The sequence below is a fragment of the Corylus avellana genome, chromosome 3 (genome assembly GCF_965113065.1).
Source record: "Corylus avellana chromosome 3, dhCorAvel1.hap1.2, whole genome shotgun sequence".
NCBI classification, from domain to species: Eukaryota; Viridiplantae; Streptophyta; class Magnoliopsida; order Fagales; family Betulaceae; genus Corylus; species Corylus avellana.
The window spans coordinates 9,212,020-9,229,930 of record NC_142492.1 but is presented as its reverse complement, the minus strand read 5'-3'; the positions used below and the strand labels follow the sequence as shown (position 1 = coordinate 9,229,930).

Sequence of the window (17,911 nt, the reverse complement as noted above, 5' to 3'; positions counted from 1 at the left end):
ATGAGAATTCAATTTGTAGCATTACTCTTTAAACATATCATGGTTGGGACTTGTGAGTGAGGGCAGAACTACGTAGGTTGAAGCTTGACGGGCTACTGGCACTGCCATCGCAAGCTTTAACGTGGTCCCACAAAATTTCAGAAATACACCTTAATTTCATGTTTTTATTTTTTATAAATGAAATAGACCTTCCAAAAATAATTTTTATTCACCGAAAAGTGTTCTTCTTAGTTCGTTGGCCCAACACCTAGTATTCTACTTTCACCCCTAGTCATAAGCCTAATGACGTTATTTGAACGTATCATCATACTTTTCATGATAACTACATATAGAGAAACTTAAGAGGCACTACCATCACAATTAATCATCCTCACGTGAATCATATTGGGCAATGAGTGATTCTACAGGTGTTCATAGCGTCTCTTTTGTGTCTTCCAAAATTGTTGAGTTTTAAAATTATTATTGAATTTATAACAAATTATTATTGAATTTTGTATATACTAGTGATTTATATTCTCTCAAGTATAGAGAGTAATATTGGAATACCAATGGTTGGCCAAGTAGACGGAGTGGAGTGAACGGAGTGAAGCGACGTTCACAGTATGGGTATTTTGGGATTTTTCAAAATAAGTCCGTACAATTAAGATTTTCCTATATATATGTTATGTTCTAACCCTAAATCATTAATAGTAAAATATATGTTATGTTCTAACCCTGAATCATTAATAGTAAAATATAGCTACACTCTTTGTGGACGTAAGCACCTTGCCGAACCATGTAAATTTGTTTTAAAAATTACATCATTTTCTAGGACAAAAAAAAAGAAAGAAAAAAAGACATTTAGCATAACTCTTTCAAGATACCTTAAATTTACAAAAAAAAAAAAAAAAAAAAAACATTTCTTGTTGGCCTCATGACTAGGAAAACCGACTTTGTAGTTAGTACTAAACAATTTTTTCTCTTTACTTTTTCTTATTTTTATATTTGTTCTTATTTGTAGTCAGTCCTAAACTACAGGGCATTGTTTTTATATTTGTTCTTTTTTGTCATTAATTTTCCCTATATTGGCTAAACTTTTCAATGGTAATTGGAGTTTATTAATTATTTGAAGTTGAGGGATCCTTGGTGTACCATTTGTCTCTGTCATTTTCATAGTATATATATATAGGGGATTTGAGGATTGGTGTACCGTTTGAAGGTGCATAGGATGATCACACTATTATAAATGTGGTCATACCCACACTAGATTGTATAATATATACACGAAGGTAATGTAACTTTCAGTGGAGGTAACCGGTAAAGAGACATAACTCTTGGTTAAGAGTTAAGTTGTGACTCTATAAATAGAGTCCTAGGATAACACAAACACTGTCTCAATATTACGTACGTTGGTTTTGTTACGTACATAATGTGTGTTCAAGTTCTCTTGATCTCCACAGGATTTCCACCTTAACGGGAGAAATCCTTCCTGAGATTAATTATTCAAGATCCTACGATCCTACGATCCTTCAGACCAGGCGCTTTCTTTGATTGATTGTAACAAAATCAATTAATAAACCATTATCCAATTTGCGCACCGATCCAGTGCCTTCTTCCTCGCAATCCACATTTTCCTCTAGCCCGGTTAGATCCTGCGGAAGGAGCGCTGCCATCCCTCGCATTCGCTAGGGTTTTCCAGCCCATACTTTTACCAGAATCCAAACAAGAAACAAGGTTGTGTTGCAGAGTTCACAATGGAGCTTAGTACATTGCATGCAGCACAAAGGTAAGTAATTTGGTTTGGATTTAATTTTTTGTCGACAGTTTAATTTAGGTATACCTAGTAGACCAATAAATGTGTTTTGTTATAATAAGTCTGCTATCTCTTTAATAAAAAGTGGAGCACATAGCTCCAATGACAAACACATTTATAGAAGTTATCACTATATTCAAGATATAGTGGAGAAAGGTGAAATAAAGGTTGAATTTATTTCATCAATAGAGATGGTAGCCGATCCTATAACCAAGGGGTTGCCTCTAGATGAATTCAGAGGGCATGTAGCAACAATGGGATTGAAATACACCTAGGTGAGAGCTACATGGGTTGATGCATAGTCGGAAGGATCCGGGGACGCCTGGAAGAACGATTTTATGCACTTCTGCCTAATGGGGAAATAATTGGTCAGTTAAGGGCCGATGACACTAATAAGGTACGGATATTACATCTCACATAAATGTAAAGTCCACTTAAAGGCCTTATGTTAAATTTGGTATAATATCTGTATTCCGATAGTCATTGGAAAGAAGTGTCAATGTAAATCTCAAATAGGGATAACCATGGAGATAAGAAATTGAATGAAAAATTCAATACAAGTTTATATATGGTTACTATGTAAAAATCATTAATTGTATTTTGGGTATGGACTGTATTCCTAATTATGGATAATTAATGTTATTTGCTTAGATTATATAGCAAGTAAAGTCACCACTAGTATGCCGTCAGTAAGACACATATGGTAAAAAGGTGCAATCAGATGAAATAACATAAGTGTGTACACATCAAAGATGTTATGATCTGATTATTGTCTGCAAGCGTTAGTAGATAAGGAGTTGACATGTTTTATGGTACCAAAGGTAAACATGTATAACTAGGGTTTTATTACCAATCATAATAGTATGATCAAGTGGGAGATGAAGGTGCATAGGATGATCACACTATTATAAGTGTAGTCATACTCACACCAGATTGTATAATATATACAGGAAGGTAATGTAACTTCCAGTGGAGGTAACCGGTCAAGAAACATAACTCTTGGTCAAGAGTTAAGTTGGGACTCTATAAATAGAGTCCTAGGATAACACAAACACTATCTCAATATTACGTACGTTGGTTTTGTTACGTACAGAATGTGTATTCAAGTTCTCTTGACCTCCACAGGATTTCCACCTTAACAAGAGAAATCCTTCTTGAGATTAATTATACAAGATCCTATGATCCTACTATCCTTCAGAATCCAACACCGTTGTCTTTACATTTTTTTTTTTTTTTTTTTTAAACAGGAAATCTTTCAAGGTATGGTCAGTTTGTATACCCATCCGTTTGGAGAACATATTGAATCTCTGAAAAGGTCCTCTCCAATTCATAATAATATCGTAATAATGAATTGTTGATATGTAAATGAATTCCATGGAACATGATCATCTTCAATTCATTTGAACTGGATAATATCCAGTTAGTTATATTGGAATGACATTTTTGTTCCCTAAAAAAAAAAAAAAAAAAAAACAAAAACAAACAAACAAACAAACAAAAATATTTCTCCAATATAATTAACCTGATATTGTCCATGTGTCATTAAATGCCAACTATATATCTCTATCATAAGAGGAGAATGATGATTTTAAGTAACATGGATGATTGGATGTTTCACAGTTTGATGTAATCTTTTCGTAGTCGTGAAATAATAATACTAAGCCGATCTGACCTGTAATAATAAACTATTGGTATGGTTTTGTATCTATCAAATGACAGAAATTTCTTCTAAACTGATTTGATTGAAATTTTCTCAAACCTAGTTCAACTTGCCCATGGGTTTTATTGTGATTCCTATTTGTGATATCGACCACCCATAGATATTTCTGCACCTTTGTACGTCATGTCCCCATAAGTCCTGTTTTTTAACCCTCAAGTTCTGTTTTTTCTTCTTTACTTGTATGCATTGAGATGGGATAAATATCCCCAGCTGGAGATTCGGATGGTGCAAAAGCATGAACCATAAACACTGCTTTTCTTTTTCCTTCATTTCTTTTGCATGAAATTAAAGTAATCTTTTCGGAGTGTCATATGGAAAGATAGATGGATTTCTTGAGCTGTATAATATGTCTTTGCCTCATATGTTTTATCTTTATCAAAACCTTCCATATATTTCCTAGAAGCAAAGCAAATCGCAAAAGGCTTCCACCGGGTCCAAAACCTTTTCCAATCATCGGAAACCTCTTAGAACTCGGCGATAAACCCCATAAGTCCCTGACCAAGCTTGCCAAAGCTCATGGCACCATAATGAGCCTAAAACTAGGCAAAGTGACAACAATAGTAATCTCTTCAGCAGACATCGCCAACACAAGTCCTCCAAACACATGACCGATTCTTGGCCGACCGAACCATCCCGGACGCAATCCGAGTCTACAACAGCGACGAGTTCAGCTTGCCATGGATACCCATTTCAAGCCGGTGGAGGAGCCTCCAGAAAATATGCAGCGGCGAACTATTCGCCAACAGAATACTCGAAGCCAACGAAGATGTCCGGCACAAGAAAGTGCAAGAGCTCCTCGCCGAAACTCGTCAGTGCAGCCTAACCGGCGAGGTGGTGGATATTGGGAAAGCAGCTTTCAAGACGACGCTTAATCTCTTATCAAACACCATCTTTTCTGTGGACTTGGCCGGCCGGGATTCCGACAAGGCCGGAGCGTTGAAGGAGCTCATCTGGAATGTCATGAAAGAGGCGGCGAATCCCAACTTCGCAGACTTTTTCCCTGTGCTTAAGAGGATCGACCCTCAAGGCATAAGGCGGCGGATGGAAGGTCACGCTAGAAAGATCATGGCGCTGTTGGACCGCTTGATCTGCCAACGGTTGCAGTCGAGGAAAGAGTCCGGTTGTATCACAGACGGTGATTTCTTAGATATCCTTCTCAGCATCAGTGAAGAGAAAAGTGAGGAGATAGACAAAACTACGATATTACATCTACTCCGGGTTAGCATTTTTACTCTCTATTCTTCTTCAAAATTATTTCATAATTAGTAATTTAGTGTCGGGTTTGAAGACATAAATATAAACTTAATTCCACTCATTTAATTAAATTGACTTAACATTCAATTATAATTATCTAAATTTGTTTTAGGTTCGAGTTTGTATGTGAATAAAAAATTGTTTGCCCTATATTATAGTTAATAGTTTTCTATTGTAGAATATCTTCCGGCGTCCATTATAGCTTCATTTTTTGATTTTTTTGACATGTTTATACAAGAGAAAAAAATAGGAATTCAAACTAATAACTTTTGCTTCATTAGGCATGGTCCAAAGTCGATTGAGCTACCATTAAAACCACTATAGCTTTATTAGTTTTAGGTCTATAGCGTTCATTAGAAAGTGTTATTAGGGTCAACCTTTGTAGACGCGATTGGAGCATTAACGTCCAACTTATCGGACGAAGCTGAATAGCGTCTACTATTAAACTTTTAGCGCCTGTTGCGGCTAAAAATCAGCTTTAATATCGTAGTGCATGTGTGATGTATTTCTTATATAAATGATTTGTAAAATCGTAATAATGAACTGTAGATAAGGTTTGGCATTCCATGAAATCATGTGGGCTCAAAACATTTTTCCAAGATCTTTTAGGAGAGGATAGAGATTAGAGATTAGAGATTCATGATTCATCTGTCTACTCAAATCATTACTTTGACTTTTTGTAGGAAAATAACACTCGTCCTTAATTTCCTAGCTAGCCGCCGCGGAAAACAAGTCGCAAAGTAATTTAACAGCTTGTTTTATTTGGGCAACTTTACTTTATACATATGAATTATTACGCAATTTGATAAACTCTACAAATTTTAAAACTTCTCAATTTAAACTCATGAACTTTTAATTGCAGTTAATTTAAACAATTCCGTCAGATTTAGCCGTTAATTTCTAACGGCAATACTTAAAAGGACCCAAATATCTCTGATTTTTTTTTTTAAAAAAAAAATGGAATTAAGGGTAAATTTAGAATTTTATAAAAAATTCAAGAGTATAAACGTCATTATCTCACTTTTAACATTTTAAATCTGAATGAGGAATACAAATTGACTGCAATTAAAAGTTCAAAGATTCAAATTGAGAGGTTTTGAAGTTTGGAGCTTGTCAAATCGCGTGGTAATTTAGGAATCTAAAGTGAAGTTACCCTTACATTTTATAAAAGGTAGATATTTTGTGAATATTTTAGCTTGTTAATTTCATTGTTACAATTGGGCATATATACAGAGTATTTGAGGTTACAAAATAGGCAAGGGAATACACAGTGAATGAGAGTTTTCTTTTCTAGAATGATCTGTCTGTTGCTTGTCTTGATTCGATTTTGGTTTCCTTGTGTGTTGTAGTCGTTGCTTGATTTGTGGCTGTCTTGTGGGTTGCCTTGTGTGCTGTAGCCGTTGCTTGATGTGTGGCTGGTGTGTGCGATTTATTTCCATATGGGTCTGGTTTTCTATTATGCCCCCTCAAGCGAGACAAATGGAATACTATGTTGAACTTGGTGCGCATGAGGGAAAAATGAGAGGATGTAGTGGGTTTAGTAAAGATGTCGGCTAAGTTATCTTTGCTTGAGATGAAGCGTACTGCTAGTGTTTTGGCTGCAACTTTATCACGAACAAAATGAAAGTCAATTTCAATATGTTTGGTACGAGCATGAAAGGCAGGATTGGCAGAGAGGTATGTGGCACCAATGTTGTCACACCAAAGGGTGAGGGCTGAAGGGAGAAAGATACCAAGATCGCAGAGCAGAGATTGAAGCCAAAGGAGTTCAGTCGCAGTGGTAGCAAGAATGTGATATTCAGATTCAGTGCTGGAGCGGGCGACTGTGTGTTGTTTGCGAGAGGACCAAGAAATGAGATTAGGGCCAAGAAAGATACAAAAACCATCGGTGGATTTGCGATCATCGGGGCAACCAGCCTAATTGGTGTCTAAATAAGCTTGGAGGGTGCGAGATGGAGAGTGACGAAGGAGCAAGCCATAGGAGATGGTGGATTTAAGATACTGTAAGATGCGATTGACAGCCTATAGGTGAAGGGAGGTTGGCCAATGCATGAATTGAGAAACTTTGTTAACGGCAAATGATATGTCGGGTTGAGTTAGGGATAAATACTGGAGGGCATCGACAAGGCTGCGGTAGGGAGACGAATCAATGAGTGTATCTCCAGATAGTAGGGTGAGGGTGTGGGCTGTGGACATAGGAGTCTTGACAGGCTTGGCCTCGGACATGTTGCTCTTGTGGAGAAGGTCAAGGATGTAGCATTGTTGAGATAAAATAATTCCATTAGAGATGGCGATGGCTTCCATGCCGAGAAAGTAGTTGAGAGGTCTAAGATCCTTGATGGCAAAATCATCGCGAAGGGACTACAGGAGTGAGTCTATCCCTTGAGGAAGGGAGCTGGTGATGAGGATGTCATCCACATAGATGAGGACATAAGTGATCTCCAGAGGGTTGCGACGAATGAATAGGGAAGAGTAGGAGTGGGAGCCAACGAATCCAAGCTCCAAAAGAAGATCGCTAAGACGGGAGTACCAAGCACGAGGGGCTTGTTTTAAGCCGTAGAGTGCTTTGTGGAGCTTGCAGACATGATGAGGAAACTGAGGGTGGATGAAGCCAAGAGGTTGGGCCATGTACACATCCTCGGAGAGCCAACCATGTAAGAAGGCATTGTGAACATCAATTTGACGGATGGGCTAGCCAGCAGATATGGCAAGGGAGAGGACCAGGGGAATGGTCGTGGGTTTGACAACTGGACTGTAGGTCTCGCCAAAGTCAATGCTGGGTTGTTGGTGAAAACCCTTGGCAATGAGGCGTGCTTTGTGACGATCAATAGAGCCATCAGCTTTGTGTTTGAGACGGAAGACCCACTTGCAGCCAACAATGTTTATGTCGGAAGTTTGAGGAACGAAAGTCCAAGTGCTGTTGCTCAGGAGGGCATCAAACTCAATATACATGGCGTCATGCAAGGCTGGGTGCTTAGAGGCAGTAGTGTAGGAGGAAGGTTCAATGGCATCTGAGCCAGCGGTGGCAATGAGAGCTTTAGTGAGCGGGTAGCAAATGAGGCCGTCGAGAAGAGTCTTCTGTTTGAAAATGTTGTTCTTTGAGCGAGTCTGCATGCGATGTTGAGGGGGAGGTAACACAGGTGAGGCATCCGAATGATCGGGTAAAACCTGCAAGGGAGAAGAGGTGGTGTTAGTAGGATTTGATGCTGGAGGAGTGGGAGGGGTAGGCGGGATGACAGGCAATGAGGTTGGATCTTCGCGATTTGGAGAGAGTGGGTGACATATCGTGATGGGGGTGTGTGGAAGAAGGGGAGGGTAGATAGTGGTGTGTGAGGGAGAAGGAGACGTACGTGGGGGAGGGGAGATGGAAGTGAAGGGAAAAGATGATTCATCAAAGATAACGTTGCGAGAAATATAAATGCGTCCAGTTGGTGGGTGGAGGCATTGGTAGCCACGATGAGAGGGACTATAGCCGATAAAGATGCATGTGTTGGAGCGAAAATCAAGTTTATGCTTGTTATAGGGCCGAAGATGAGGCCAACAAGCACAACTGAACACTCGCATAAAGTTGTAATTAGGCCGAAGGTTGAACAATTTTTGAAAGGGAGATGTATTATTAAGGATGGGTGTAGGGAGTCGATTAATAAGGTAACATGCTATTTGAAAAGCCTCGGCCCAATAATTAAGTGGAGCTAAGCAATGGGCTTGAAGTATGAGGCCCATTTCTACAATATGTCGGTGTTTACGTTCCACAGACCCATTTTGTTGGTGAGTATGTGGGCACGTAATCCGATGATGAATGCCATGAGAGGCAAAGAGGTGATGTAATATTTGAAATTCACCACCACCATCCATTTGGATGGATTTGATTTTACGATCAAAAAGGCGTTCGACATAAGCCTGAAATTTGAGAAAAATAGAGAAAACATCAGATTTGCATGTAATTGGGTAAAACCAAGTAAATTTACTAAAATGATCGACACATATCGCATAATAGCATGCACCATTATTGGATAAAAGAGGGGAAGGTCTCTAAGCATCAGAAAACACTAATTCAAGTGGGACACTTGATTTATTTTCAGATAAAGAAAATGAAAGCTGATGACTTTTGTCGCGCTGACATGCAGAGCAAACAATGGGCTTCTTATTGGATGTAGCGGAAAGATTAAAATTAGAGACGACATGGTGGACTATGCGATCGGCAAGATGTCCAAGTTGGGCGTGCCAGTTCACAAAGGTGGTACGTTCACTGAGGAAGACGTGTGGTGGTGCAGCTGAAGGAGGGAACCAATGATATAAGCCATTTCTACTCGGACCGTGATGTAGTACTTTCCCGGACATGTGATCCTTTAAAAAAAAAAAAAGAAGGGTGAAATTCCATAGAAACATTATTATCAGCAGTAAATTTTTGAACATAAAGTAAATTCTTAGTAATTTTAGGAACATGCAAAACATGACGTAAAATAAATTGAAGAAAGAATTTAGAAATGCCAGTGTTTTTGATGGCCAAGCGGGTACCATTGCCCACTTGGATCTTATCAGGTCCATCATATGTTTCCGAGTAAAGGCTTAGGTTATTGAGATCGGAGGTGACATGGTGGGTGGCACTAGTATCCAGATACCAATTTAGGTTCCTAAAGGAGGATGATGCAGCTGTGTATGTTGTCAAATTTGGGCTAGTAGCCTGGTAGGCTTGATCAAAACGGTGGTAGCAATTTAGGGCTGAATAGCCCATTTTTCCACAAACTTGGCATGTGGGCCTAGAGCCCACATGTGGGCTGGATCTGGGAGGGCCCATGGAGGGATTATAATTGGAGGAGTGACCCATTCCTCCCTGACTTTTAGAAGCCGAAGCTTGGAGCTGATGTGCACGCCCCCTTGAACAGAACCCTTGGCCGGAGGAGCGTGGGAAACGTCTGTGATTGTCACGGCCATGGTGAGGATTGGAGCTTCGAGCGGCGATGTTGGCTGTTGGGAACAGGGAGTCAGTTTGATGGTGCTGAGCAAGTTGAGCTTCATGGGCAAAAAGATGCCCAAACAGAGTATCCATAAAGATGGGCTCTACTCTTGTGGTGACTGAGGTCACAAAGGGATCGTATTCAGGACCTAGACCGCCGAGTAGAGAGGCTGTGAATTCAGAGTCACTGACTGGATGGCCGGCTGCGGCAAGAGTTGCGACAATTTGTTTGATTTTGTAGAAATGGTCGAAAACCCTTAAGTTTCCCTTCTTGGCAGTGGTGAGTTGAAGACGAAGGTTCAACGTGTGGGCTTGTGACTCGGATGTAAAAGTCTGATCAAGCGTCTTCAACAATTCTTGGGCAGTTTTGCAACCAAGGACTTGAGGCAGCATGTCATTAGATATGGATGACATGAGCATACCGAGGATCACTTGATCCTGGTGAAGCCACCATAGAGTGTCTGGATTGGTGGAGACAGTGGGTGTGCCGTTTGGAGAGGTGGAGGTTTGTGGGCTTGGTGGGGTTTTGGTACCATCAAGGAAACCATATAGGTCCTGACCTTTGAAGAAGGGCACTATAAGGCCGCACCAGGTCATATAATTTCCTTTGTTGAGTTTGGTAATGGATTGGGCAAAGCTTGAGAGTTGAGTGATGGGAATGGGTTGCTATGTTTGGGTGATATTGGGTGTGGTTGAATTTGGGGTGAGATCGGGTGTGGTTGGGTTAGCTGTGGTGGATGAGGAGGCCATTTCGAAATTGCTGCAAGGTGTTTGAGAAAAGGTTTCAATGAAAAAAAAAAAAGGATCAACAGCAAAGAACAACGTGGGTCGCTTGTTTATGGCTCTGATACCATATAGAAGGTAGATATTTTGTGAATATTTCAGCCTGTTTATTTCATTGTTACAATTGGGTATATATACAGAGTATTTGAGGTTACAAAATAGGCAAGATAATACACAATGAATGAGAGTTTTCTTTTCTAGAATGATCTGTCCGTTGCTTGTCTTGATTTGATTTTGGTTTCCTTGGGTGTTGTAGCCGTTGCTTGATTTGTGGCTGTCTTGTGGGTTGCCTTGTGTGCTGTAGCCAATACTTGATGTGCGGCTGGTGTGTGGGATTTATTTCCATATGGGTCTAGTTCTATATTACATTTTACGTTTGCTTTTAAAGTGGCCACATGCCCAAAAAAACAAGAGCTTAGGGAGCAGTGCACGGCAACGAGAGTTACGTGTGTGTGTGTGTGTGAATGAGATTTTGTTAGTAGCTTTATTTCTTTCATCAATCACATGATTCACATCACATCAAAATATCATATATATATATATATATATATATATATATATGGGCAAGGCTTAGGTGCGGTAGTCTTGAACTACCGCATAGTGCGGTAGTTCAAGACGACCGCGTTTTGGTCAGTAAAAAACTAATTTTTTACATTAAATATTAAAATAATCAATAATTAAAAAATGAAAATATTAAAAAACTAAAACTCACGTACTATTAAAAAATTAAAACAAAAAAAAAAGGAAAATTAAAATCAAAACCAAGGGGTGGCTGGAGCCACCCGTTGGCCAAAATATGGTGGCCGGACCACCCCATTTTGGCCAAGGAGGTGGCTCCATAGCCAGCTTGGGGTGGTCCAGCCACTCCCAAGGGCCAAAAGAAAGAAAGAAAGAAAGAAAAAAAAAAAAAAAAAGAAAAAAAAAGGAAAGGTTTGGTTTTTGGGGGCGGCCAGACCGCCCCGAAGGGCCTCCGCCCACCGTCTAATTTCTTTTCTCCTTTCCCCAATTTTCTTCATCTCTTCTGTTTCCTTTCTTGACTTTCTTTTTATTCTCTTTTCTTTATTTAATCCCTCTCTCCTTAACAGATTTCAAAAACACAGAGAGAGTAGAGGGAGAGGGTTGATCTGAGATAGAAATTGAGGGAGAGGGCGAGAGAGAGAGAGAGAGAGAGAGAGAGAGAGAGAGAGAGAGAGAGAGAGAGAGAGAGAGAGAGAGAGATGGGAGAGTCAGAGTTGATTGAGACAGAAATTGAGGGAGGGCGAGAAAGAGAGAGAGAGATGGGGAGTCAGAGACAGTACGTGAGTTTTAGTTTTTTTAATATTTTTATTTTTTAATTATTAATTATTTTAATATTTAATGTAAAAAATAATTTTTTTACCGACCAAAACGCGCCCCTTGGTTTTGATTTTAATTTTCCTTTTTTTTTTGTTTTAATTTTTTAATAGTATGTGAGTTTTAGTTTTTTAATATTTTCATTTTTTAATTATTGATTATTTTAATATTTAATGTAAAAAATTAGTTTTTTACGGACCAAAACGCGGTAGTCTTGAACTACCGCACTGTGCGGTAGTTCAAGACTACCGCACCTAAGCCTTGCCCTATATATATAAACTGAAATAGAAAATTTGTCCCAATCCAGCTTAAAACTTTCATTTATGTCTTTCTATCAACTTTTGGCTGCTATGCCAAAAATTAATGCTAAAACATACATTTTTACCTAATAATTATTCATCAATGCTAATGTGATGTACACTTCCAACCAATTTTTAGATTTTTTTTTTCTTTTCTTTTTTAACAATGATTAATCCAACATTTGGTTGAGACTATATCAACATTTTGAATTGAGAAAAAAAAAAAAAAAAAAAATCTTTATCAAAACTTAAACTAGTATGCCTATTGGCTTTTTATAAAATAACTTCTCTAAAAACTCTCCTCCCTTCAATAATCAAAGGGTTAATGGAATAAGAGTCACCGTATATGGCATAGATATGAAATCATCAAGGCTTCAATTGAAGAAGAGGAAAGAAATGAAAAAAAGAAAAGAAAAGAGAGAAGCTATGTCTGGTGTCATTCCCCTATACAAATATCTTTCATATTTTTCTTTAAATTTATCGTTGAATTTGTGGAACACATGTGGTTAATACATTTTTCTTTCTTATTAAAAAGCAACAATATTCTAAAAGGCATTGTCAAACTAACCCTTTCTCCTGAACAGACCTAACACAGTAACACTAACCTCTATAGGTGTATTGAAGTACCAACTACCAAGTTTTGAGCATTTTTTTTTTTTTTTTTTTTTTTACTTGGCAAGTTTTAAAGGCTTTGGAAGAAGTTGGTTCACCCACAACTCTGAGTAAATGCTGGGATTCAATTTTGTGGTTTTTTCTTAGCAAGTTTTAAATGGCTTTGGAAGAAGTTGGTTCACCCACAGCTCCGAGTAAATGCTGGCATTCAATTTTGTGGTTAATTTTTTGTTAGTAAGTTTTAAATGACCTTGGAAGAAGTTGGTTCACCCACAACTCCGAATAAATGCTGGGATTCGATTTTGTGGTTTTTTCTTAGCAAGTTTTAAATGACTTTGGAAGAAGTTGGTTCACCCTCAACTCCGAGTAAATGCTGGGATGTTGTCAATGGTGCAAAAGCATGACCAAGGACCCCCTGCAACTTTTTCTTCTTTGGGAGGAGCAAAAGTGCTAAAAATAAGGCGAATTTTGAACTATTTAAAATTTCGATTTTCATATTGAACACATGTTGATTCTACCGAATCCGGATCTAAATCTTATTAAAAAAATATATATGACTCCTAAAGTACTCAAATAAGATATTATATTATTAGTAATAATGTCATCAGAAATATAAGAAATTTCTGAAGTCCACTTTCTCACTCAATAATTGTATCAACAAATCTCCTCTAATATCCAACGGTGTTTTCTGTTTTGGATTTTAAATGTCACAGAATTCGTCTCTCATTTTGGCTTCCAATTATTAAGTATAATCTCCAATGTAACTTTTATCATGTCCAACATATCCCAAATAAGTTCTTTTTATGATGAACCCAAAACACCCAAACAAAATAATTACTATTAGGATTGCTAAGATTGCACGATTTAGTGAAAAGTACGTGGTTTAGTAGTGTACGTGTGTCGGAGTACGTGACTAATTTTAGGCTGTCTTTAAACCCTCTACGATAAATAAGTAATTTAAAAAAAGCCTTAATTTAATAAGGCCGCAATATAATAAATTCATGATAAAATAATATCAATTAACTAAGAAAAATAAATATCCTTAATTCCTTATACTTAAAAAAGTCTATTTACTTATACATCCGAAATTATTTGATATTAAAAAATTATTTTAACCCTACTTAACTACCCACTTTGTTTCTTTTCTTTTTCTTTTTCTCTTTTCTTCTTCACTGCCGACAACCTCCCCTCTTATCTTCTTTTTTATCTTTCCTTAGTTTCACTCAAAACAGAACGTGATGGAGAGAGAGAGAGAGAGAGAGGCTAGGTGAGAGAGAGAGAAACAGGTGTATCAATGAGGTAAAGATTCATAAAAAAAAAAATTGATTTTTTTTTTTGTAATGTTTATTTATGTGCTTGATTTTTCTTGTGGGTTTTGTATGAGTTTTTGTCAATTTTTTTGGTGGGTTTTGTTTGAAACATGTGTATTAAATAGGTAAGGATTCATAAAAAAATAACAAAATAAATAACAAAATAACAAAATAACAAAAAAAAAAATTGATTTTTTTTTGTAATGTTTATTTCTATGCTTGATTTTTCTTGCGGGTTTTGTATTGGTTTTTGACAAATTGTTTGGTGGGTTTTGTTTGAAATAGAAGTGTTTCAAAGAATCAGGTGAGGAAGTTACTGCAACGATATGGATATATCTTTTTTTTTTTCTTTTTTCTTTTTTTTGATAATTTTGTATGGGTTTTCGATAATATTTTTGGTGGGTTTTTTTTTTTTTTTGGTTAGTTAATTTGCTTGTGTGCTTCAGTTTTGAAACATGTGCTTAGCAGAGATTTGGTGCGGTTTTTGGATTGATTCATCAAAAAAAAATTGATTTTTTGATTAATAAAAATGAGAACTCTAAATATAATAATATTTTATAATAATATTAAAATGAATATTATTTAATTAATATATAAATATTTTTTAAAAAAATAAGGCTCCATTTAGAAGTGTCCCCTAAGGCCACAGAGTGAGCCGGCCCTGCCTAGCTTAGTATTGGTCGTTTTAAGTGGTGTCGAGCTCTTATCCGCAGCGTGGCTCGATCTCTATTGGCTTGTTCTTTGGTGTACGTGAAGCTTGTGAGTCTGTGACACTGTCTTCTGGTGCCAAGCTCTTACCCGTAGTGGCTTTGTCTTTGGCAAATTGATGTCAAGACAACCTTTCTAAATTGCCATATTAAGGAAGACATCTATAAATGTAGCCACAACGGATTTATGCTAAAAACCAAGAGCATATTACGTGATTCCGAAGCACATTTGTCCAGTTCTGAGTGACTAGTACTGCTTCGTAGATAGAAATCCTGTGAATGAGAAGACACCCTTTGCCATCAGTAACAGGGCATCAAGCTCGGATGCCTGATTCAATTTGTTGGACCGATCGAAGATCCTCCACAATTCCACCCTAATGAGAAGGCACTCTTTGAGATCCACCCATAGTTTGTTCTATTCGATCCCTTTTCTTGTTTTTGTTTCCTTTGTGCTTTTCTTTATTGTGTCATTTGTCAAAGAAGACAAAAAGAGAAGACACTCGAGCGCATTTGACGTGCGCTCTCTCTTAATAAGCTGCACGTTATATCTCTCTAAGTGCTTTGTTATTTAATTTCCTCCTACCGATCAGAGTTCATAGGGAAACATGGATTTCTTGAGCTGCATAATATGTCTTTGCCTCACCTGGATCTTAATCAAAATCTTCCTTACGATTCCAAGAAGCCATCCAAATCCCAAAAAGCTTCCACCTGGTCCAAAACCTTTTCCGGTCATCGGAAACCTCTTAGATCTCGGCGACAAACCCCACAAGTCCTTAACCAAGCTTGCCAAGGCTCATGGCCCCATAATGAGCCTAAAGCTAGGCAGAGTAACCACGATCATCATTTCTTCAGCAAACACCGCCAAACAAGTCCTCCAAACACATGACCAACTCCTCTGCAACCGAACCATCCCCGACGCTCTCCGAGCCCACAATCAAGACGTGTTCGGGTTGCCATGGCTACCCGTTTCTACCCGGTGGAGAAACCTTCGCAAAATATGCAATGGCCAACTGTTCGCCAGCAAAACACTTGATGCCAACCAGGATATCCGGCGCAAGAAAGTGCAACAACTCCTTGCCGAAACTCGTCAAAGCAGCCTAACCGGTGATGCAGTAGATATTGGCAGAGTGGTTTTCAAGACTACGCTTAATCTCTTATCAAACGCCATTTTTTCAGTGGATTTGGCTGACCCGAATTCTGACATGGCTCGAGAGTTCAAGGAGATCGTCTGGAATATTATGGAAGAGGCAGGGAAACCCAACATAGCAGATTATTTTCCAGTGCTTAAGAAGATCGACCCACAGGGCATAAGGCGGCGCATGACAGTTCACTTTGGAAAGACTATAAACCTCTTTGATCGAATGATTACCCAACGGTTAAAGCTGAGGGAAGTGTCAGGTTCAACGACTAACAATGATATGTTAGATACCCTTCTCAACATCAGTGAAGAAAACAGCCAAGAGATGGACAAATCTAAGATAGAGCATTTGTTTGTGGTCACTATCATTACTAGCTAGATCTCTATTCTTTTATTTCATGAAAATGGTCTTAAGAAAATATTCTAACATCTAACATCTTCTTGATATATTAGGACCTATTTGTTGCGGGAACTGATACAACTTCAGCCACATTGGAATGGGCGATGGCAGAGCTACTCCACAACCCAGAGGCACTGTCTAAAGCCAAAACAGAACTGGAGCAAGTAATTGGCAAAGGCAATCCAGTTGAGGAGTCGGATATTACTAGGCTACCTTACTTACAAGCAGTAGTGAAAGAAACATTTCGGCTGCACCCGGTAGCTCCTTTCTTATTGCCTAGGAAAGCTGAAGTAGATGTGGAAATTAACGGCTATACTATTCCAAAGGATGCACAGGTGCTAGTGAATGCATGGGCTATAGGCCGAGACCCAAACTTATGGGAGAATGCAGATTCATTTATGCCGCAAAGGTTCTTGGGGTCAGAAATTGATTTTAAAGGCCGAAACTTTGAGCTTATACCTTTTGGTGGTGGAAGAAGAATATGTCCTGGTTTGCCATTGGCAATACGAATGTTGCACTTGATGTTGGGTTCGCTTATCCACACCTTTGATTGGAAACTTGAAGATGGAGCTAAACATGAGGATATGGATATGAATGATAAGTTTGGCTTAACTTTGCAAATCGCTAATCCTCTAAAAGCTGTCCCTATACCCATCTAAAATTGGTTGAAGAATTTACTTTGTTTCCGTTCTATTTAATGTATGTCTTTTTATGTACTTCCATATATAATGTTATTGGAAGCGAATAACATAGAAATTTAGCTTGTCATGTTATTTGGTTTTTTTTTTTTTTTTTTGTTGGTATTTTAAGCTTGTTATGTTGATGATAGCATGAAACTAATCATACAATTTTATCATAAAATAATTAGGATTGAAAATTGCTTACAAAAATACTCAACTCCCATCATACACTCCTGTGCAACTAGATTGATGTTGCACTGCCCATAAACCATTAGCTTTTTTTTTTTTTTTTTGTCATTTTTTAAATAAAGGTTGATCCAATAGATTATGGCCACAGCCACGTCAACCCAATTATAGAAGAGTGGGATGGGAATTCAATTTGTAGCATTACTCTTTAGAAATATCATGGTTGTAAAGATATCATGGTTGTCACTTGTGAGTGAGGTTAGAACCACGTAGGTTGAAGCTTGAGGGGCTACTGCCATCGCAAGCTTTAACGTGGTCCCACAAAATTTCAGAAATACATCTTAATTTCATATTTTATTTTTTATAAATGAAATTAATAGACCTTCCAAAAGTAATTTTTATTCACCGAAAAGTGTTCTTCTTAGTTCCTTGGCCCAACACCTAATATTCTACTTTCACCCCTAGTCATAAGCCTAATGACGTTATTTGAACGTATTATCAAACTTTTCATGATAACTACATATAGAGAAACTTAAGAGCCACCACCATCACAGTTAATCATCCTCACGTGAATCATATTGGGCAATGAGTGATTCTACATGTCTTCATAGCGTCTCTTTTGTGTCTTCCAAAATTGTTGAGTTTTAAAATTATCATTGCATTTGTAACAAATTATTATTGAATTTTGTTGAAACTAGTGATTCATATTCTCTCAGGTATAGAAAGTAATATTAGAATACC

At 37.9% G+C, this 17,911-nt stretch overlaps 2 protein-coding genes across 2 annotated transcripts; both read left to right on the top strand.

Annotated features, from left to right (window-relative positions):
• The first annotated feature begins 1,733 nt into the window (after positions 1-1,733).
• On the top strand, positions 1,734-4,896 carry LOC148586756 (geraniol 8-hydroxylase-like). Its single transcript, XM_088514313.1, has 4 exons — positions 1,734-1,765; positions 2,743-2,746; positions 4,089-4,730; positions 4,879-4,896. The coding sequence occupies exons 1-4, from the start codon at positions 1,734-1,736 to the stop codon at positions 4,894-4,896; spliced, it is 696 nt and encodes a 231-aa protein (XP_088370439.1).
• A 9,833-nt stretch (positions 4,897-14,729) lies between these two features.
• On the top strand, positions 14,730-17,075 carry LOC132173603 (geraniol 8-hydroxylase). Its single transcript, XM_059585137.2, has 2 exons — positions 14,730-16,262; positions 16,358-17,075. The coding sequence occupies exons 1-2, from the start codon at positions 15,372-15,374 to the stop codon at positions 16,961-16,963; spliced, it is 1,497 nt and encodes a 498-aa protein (XP_059441120.2). The 5' UTR covers positions 14,730-15,371; the 3' UTR covers positions 16,964-17,075.
• The last annotated feature ends 836 nt before the right edge of the window (positions 17,076-17,911 follow it).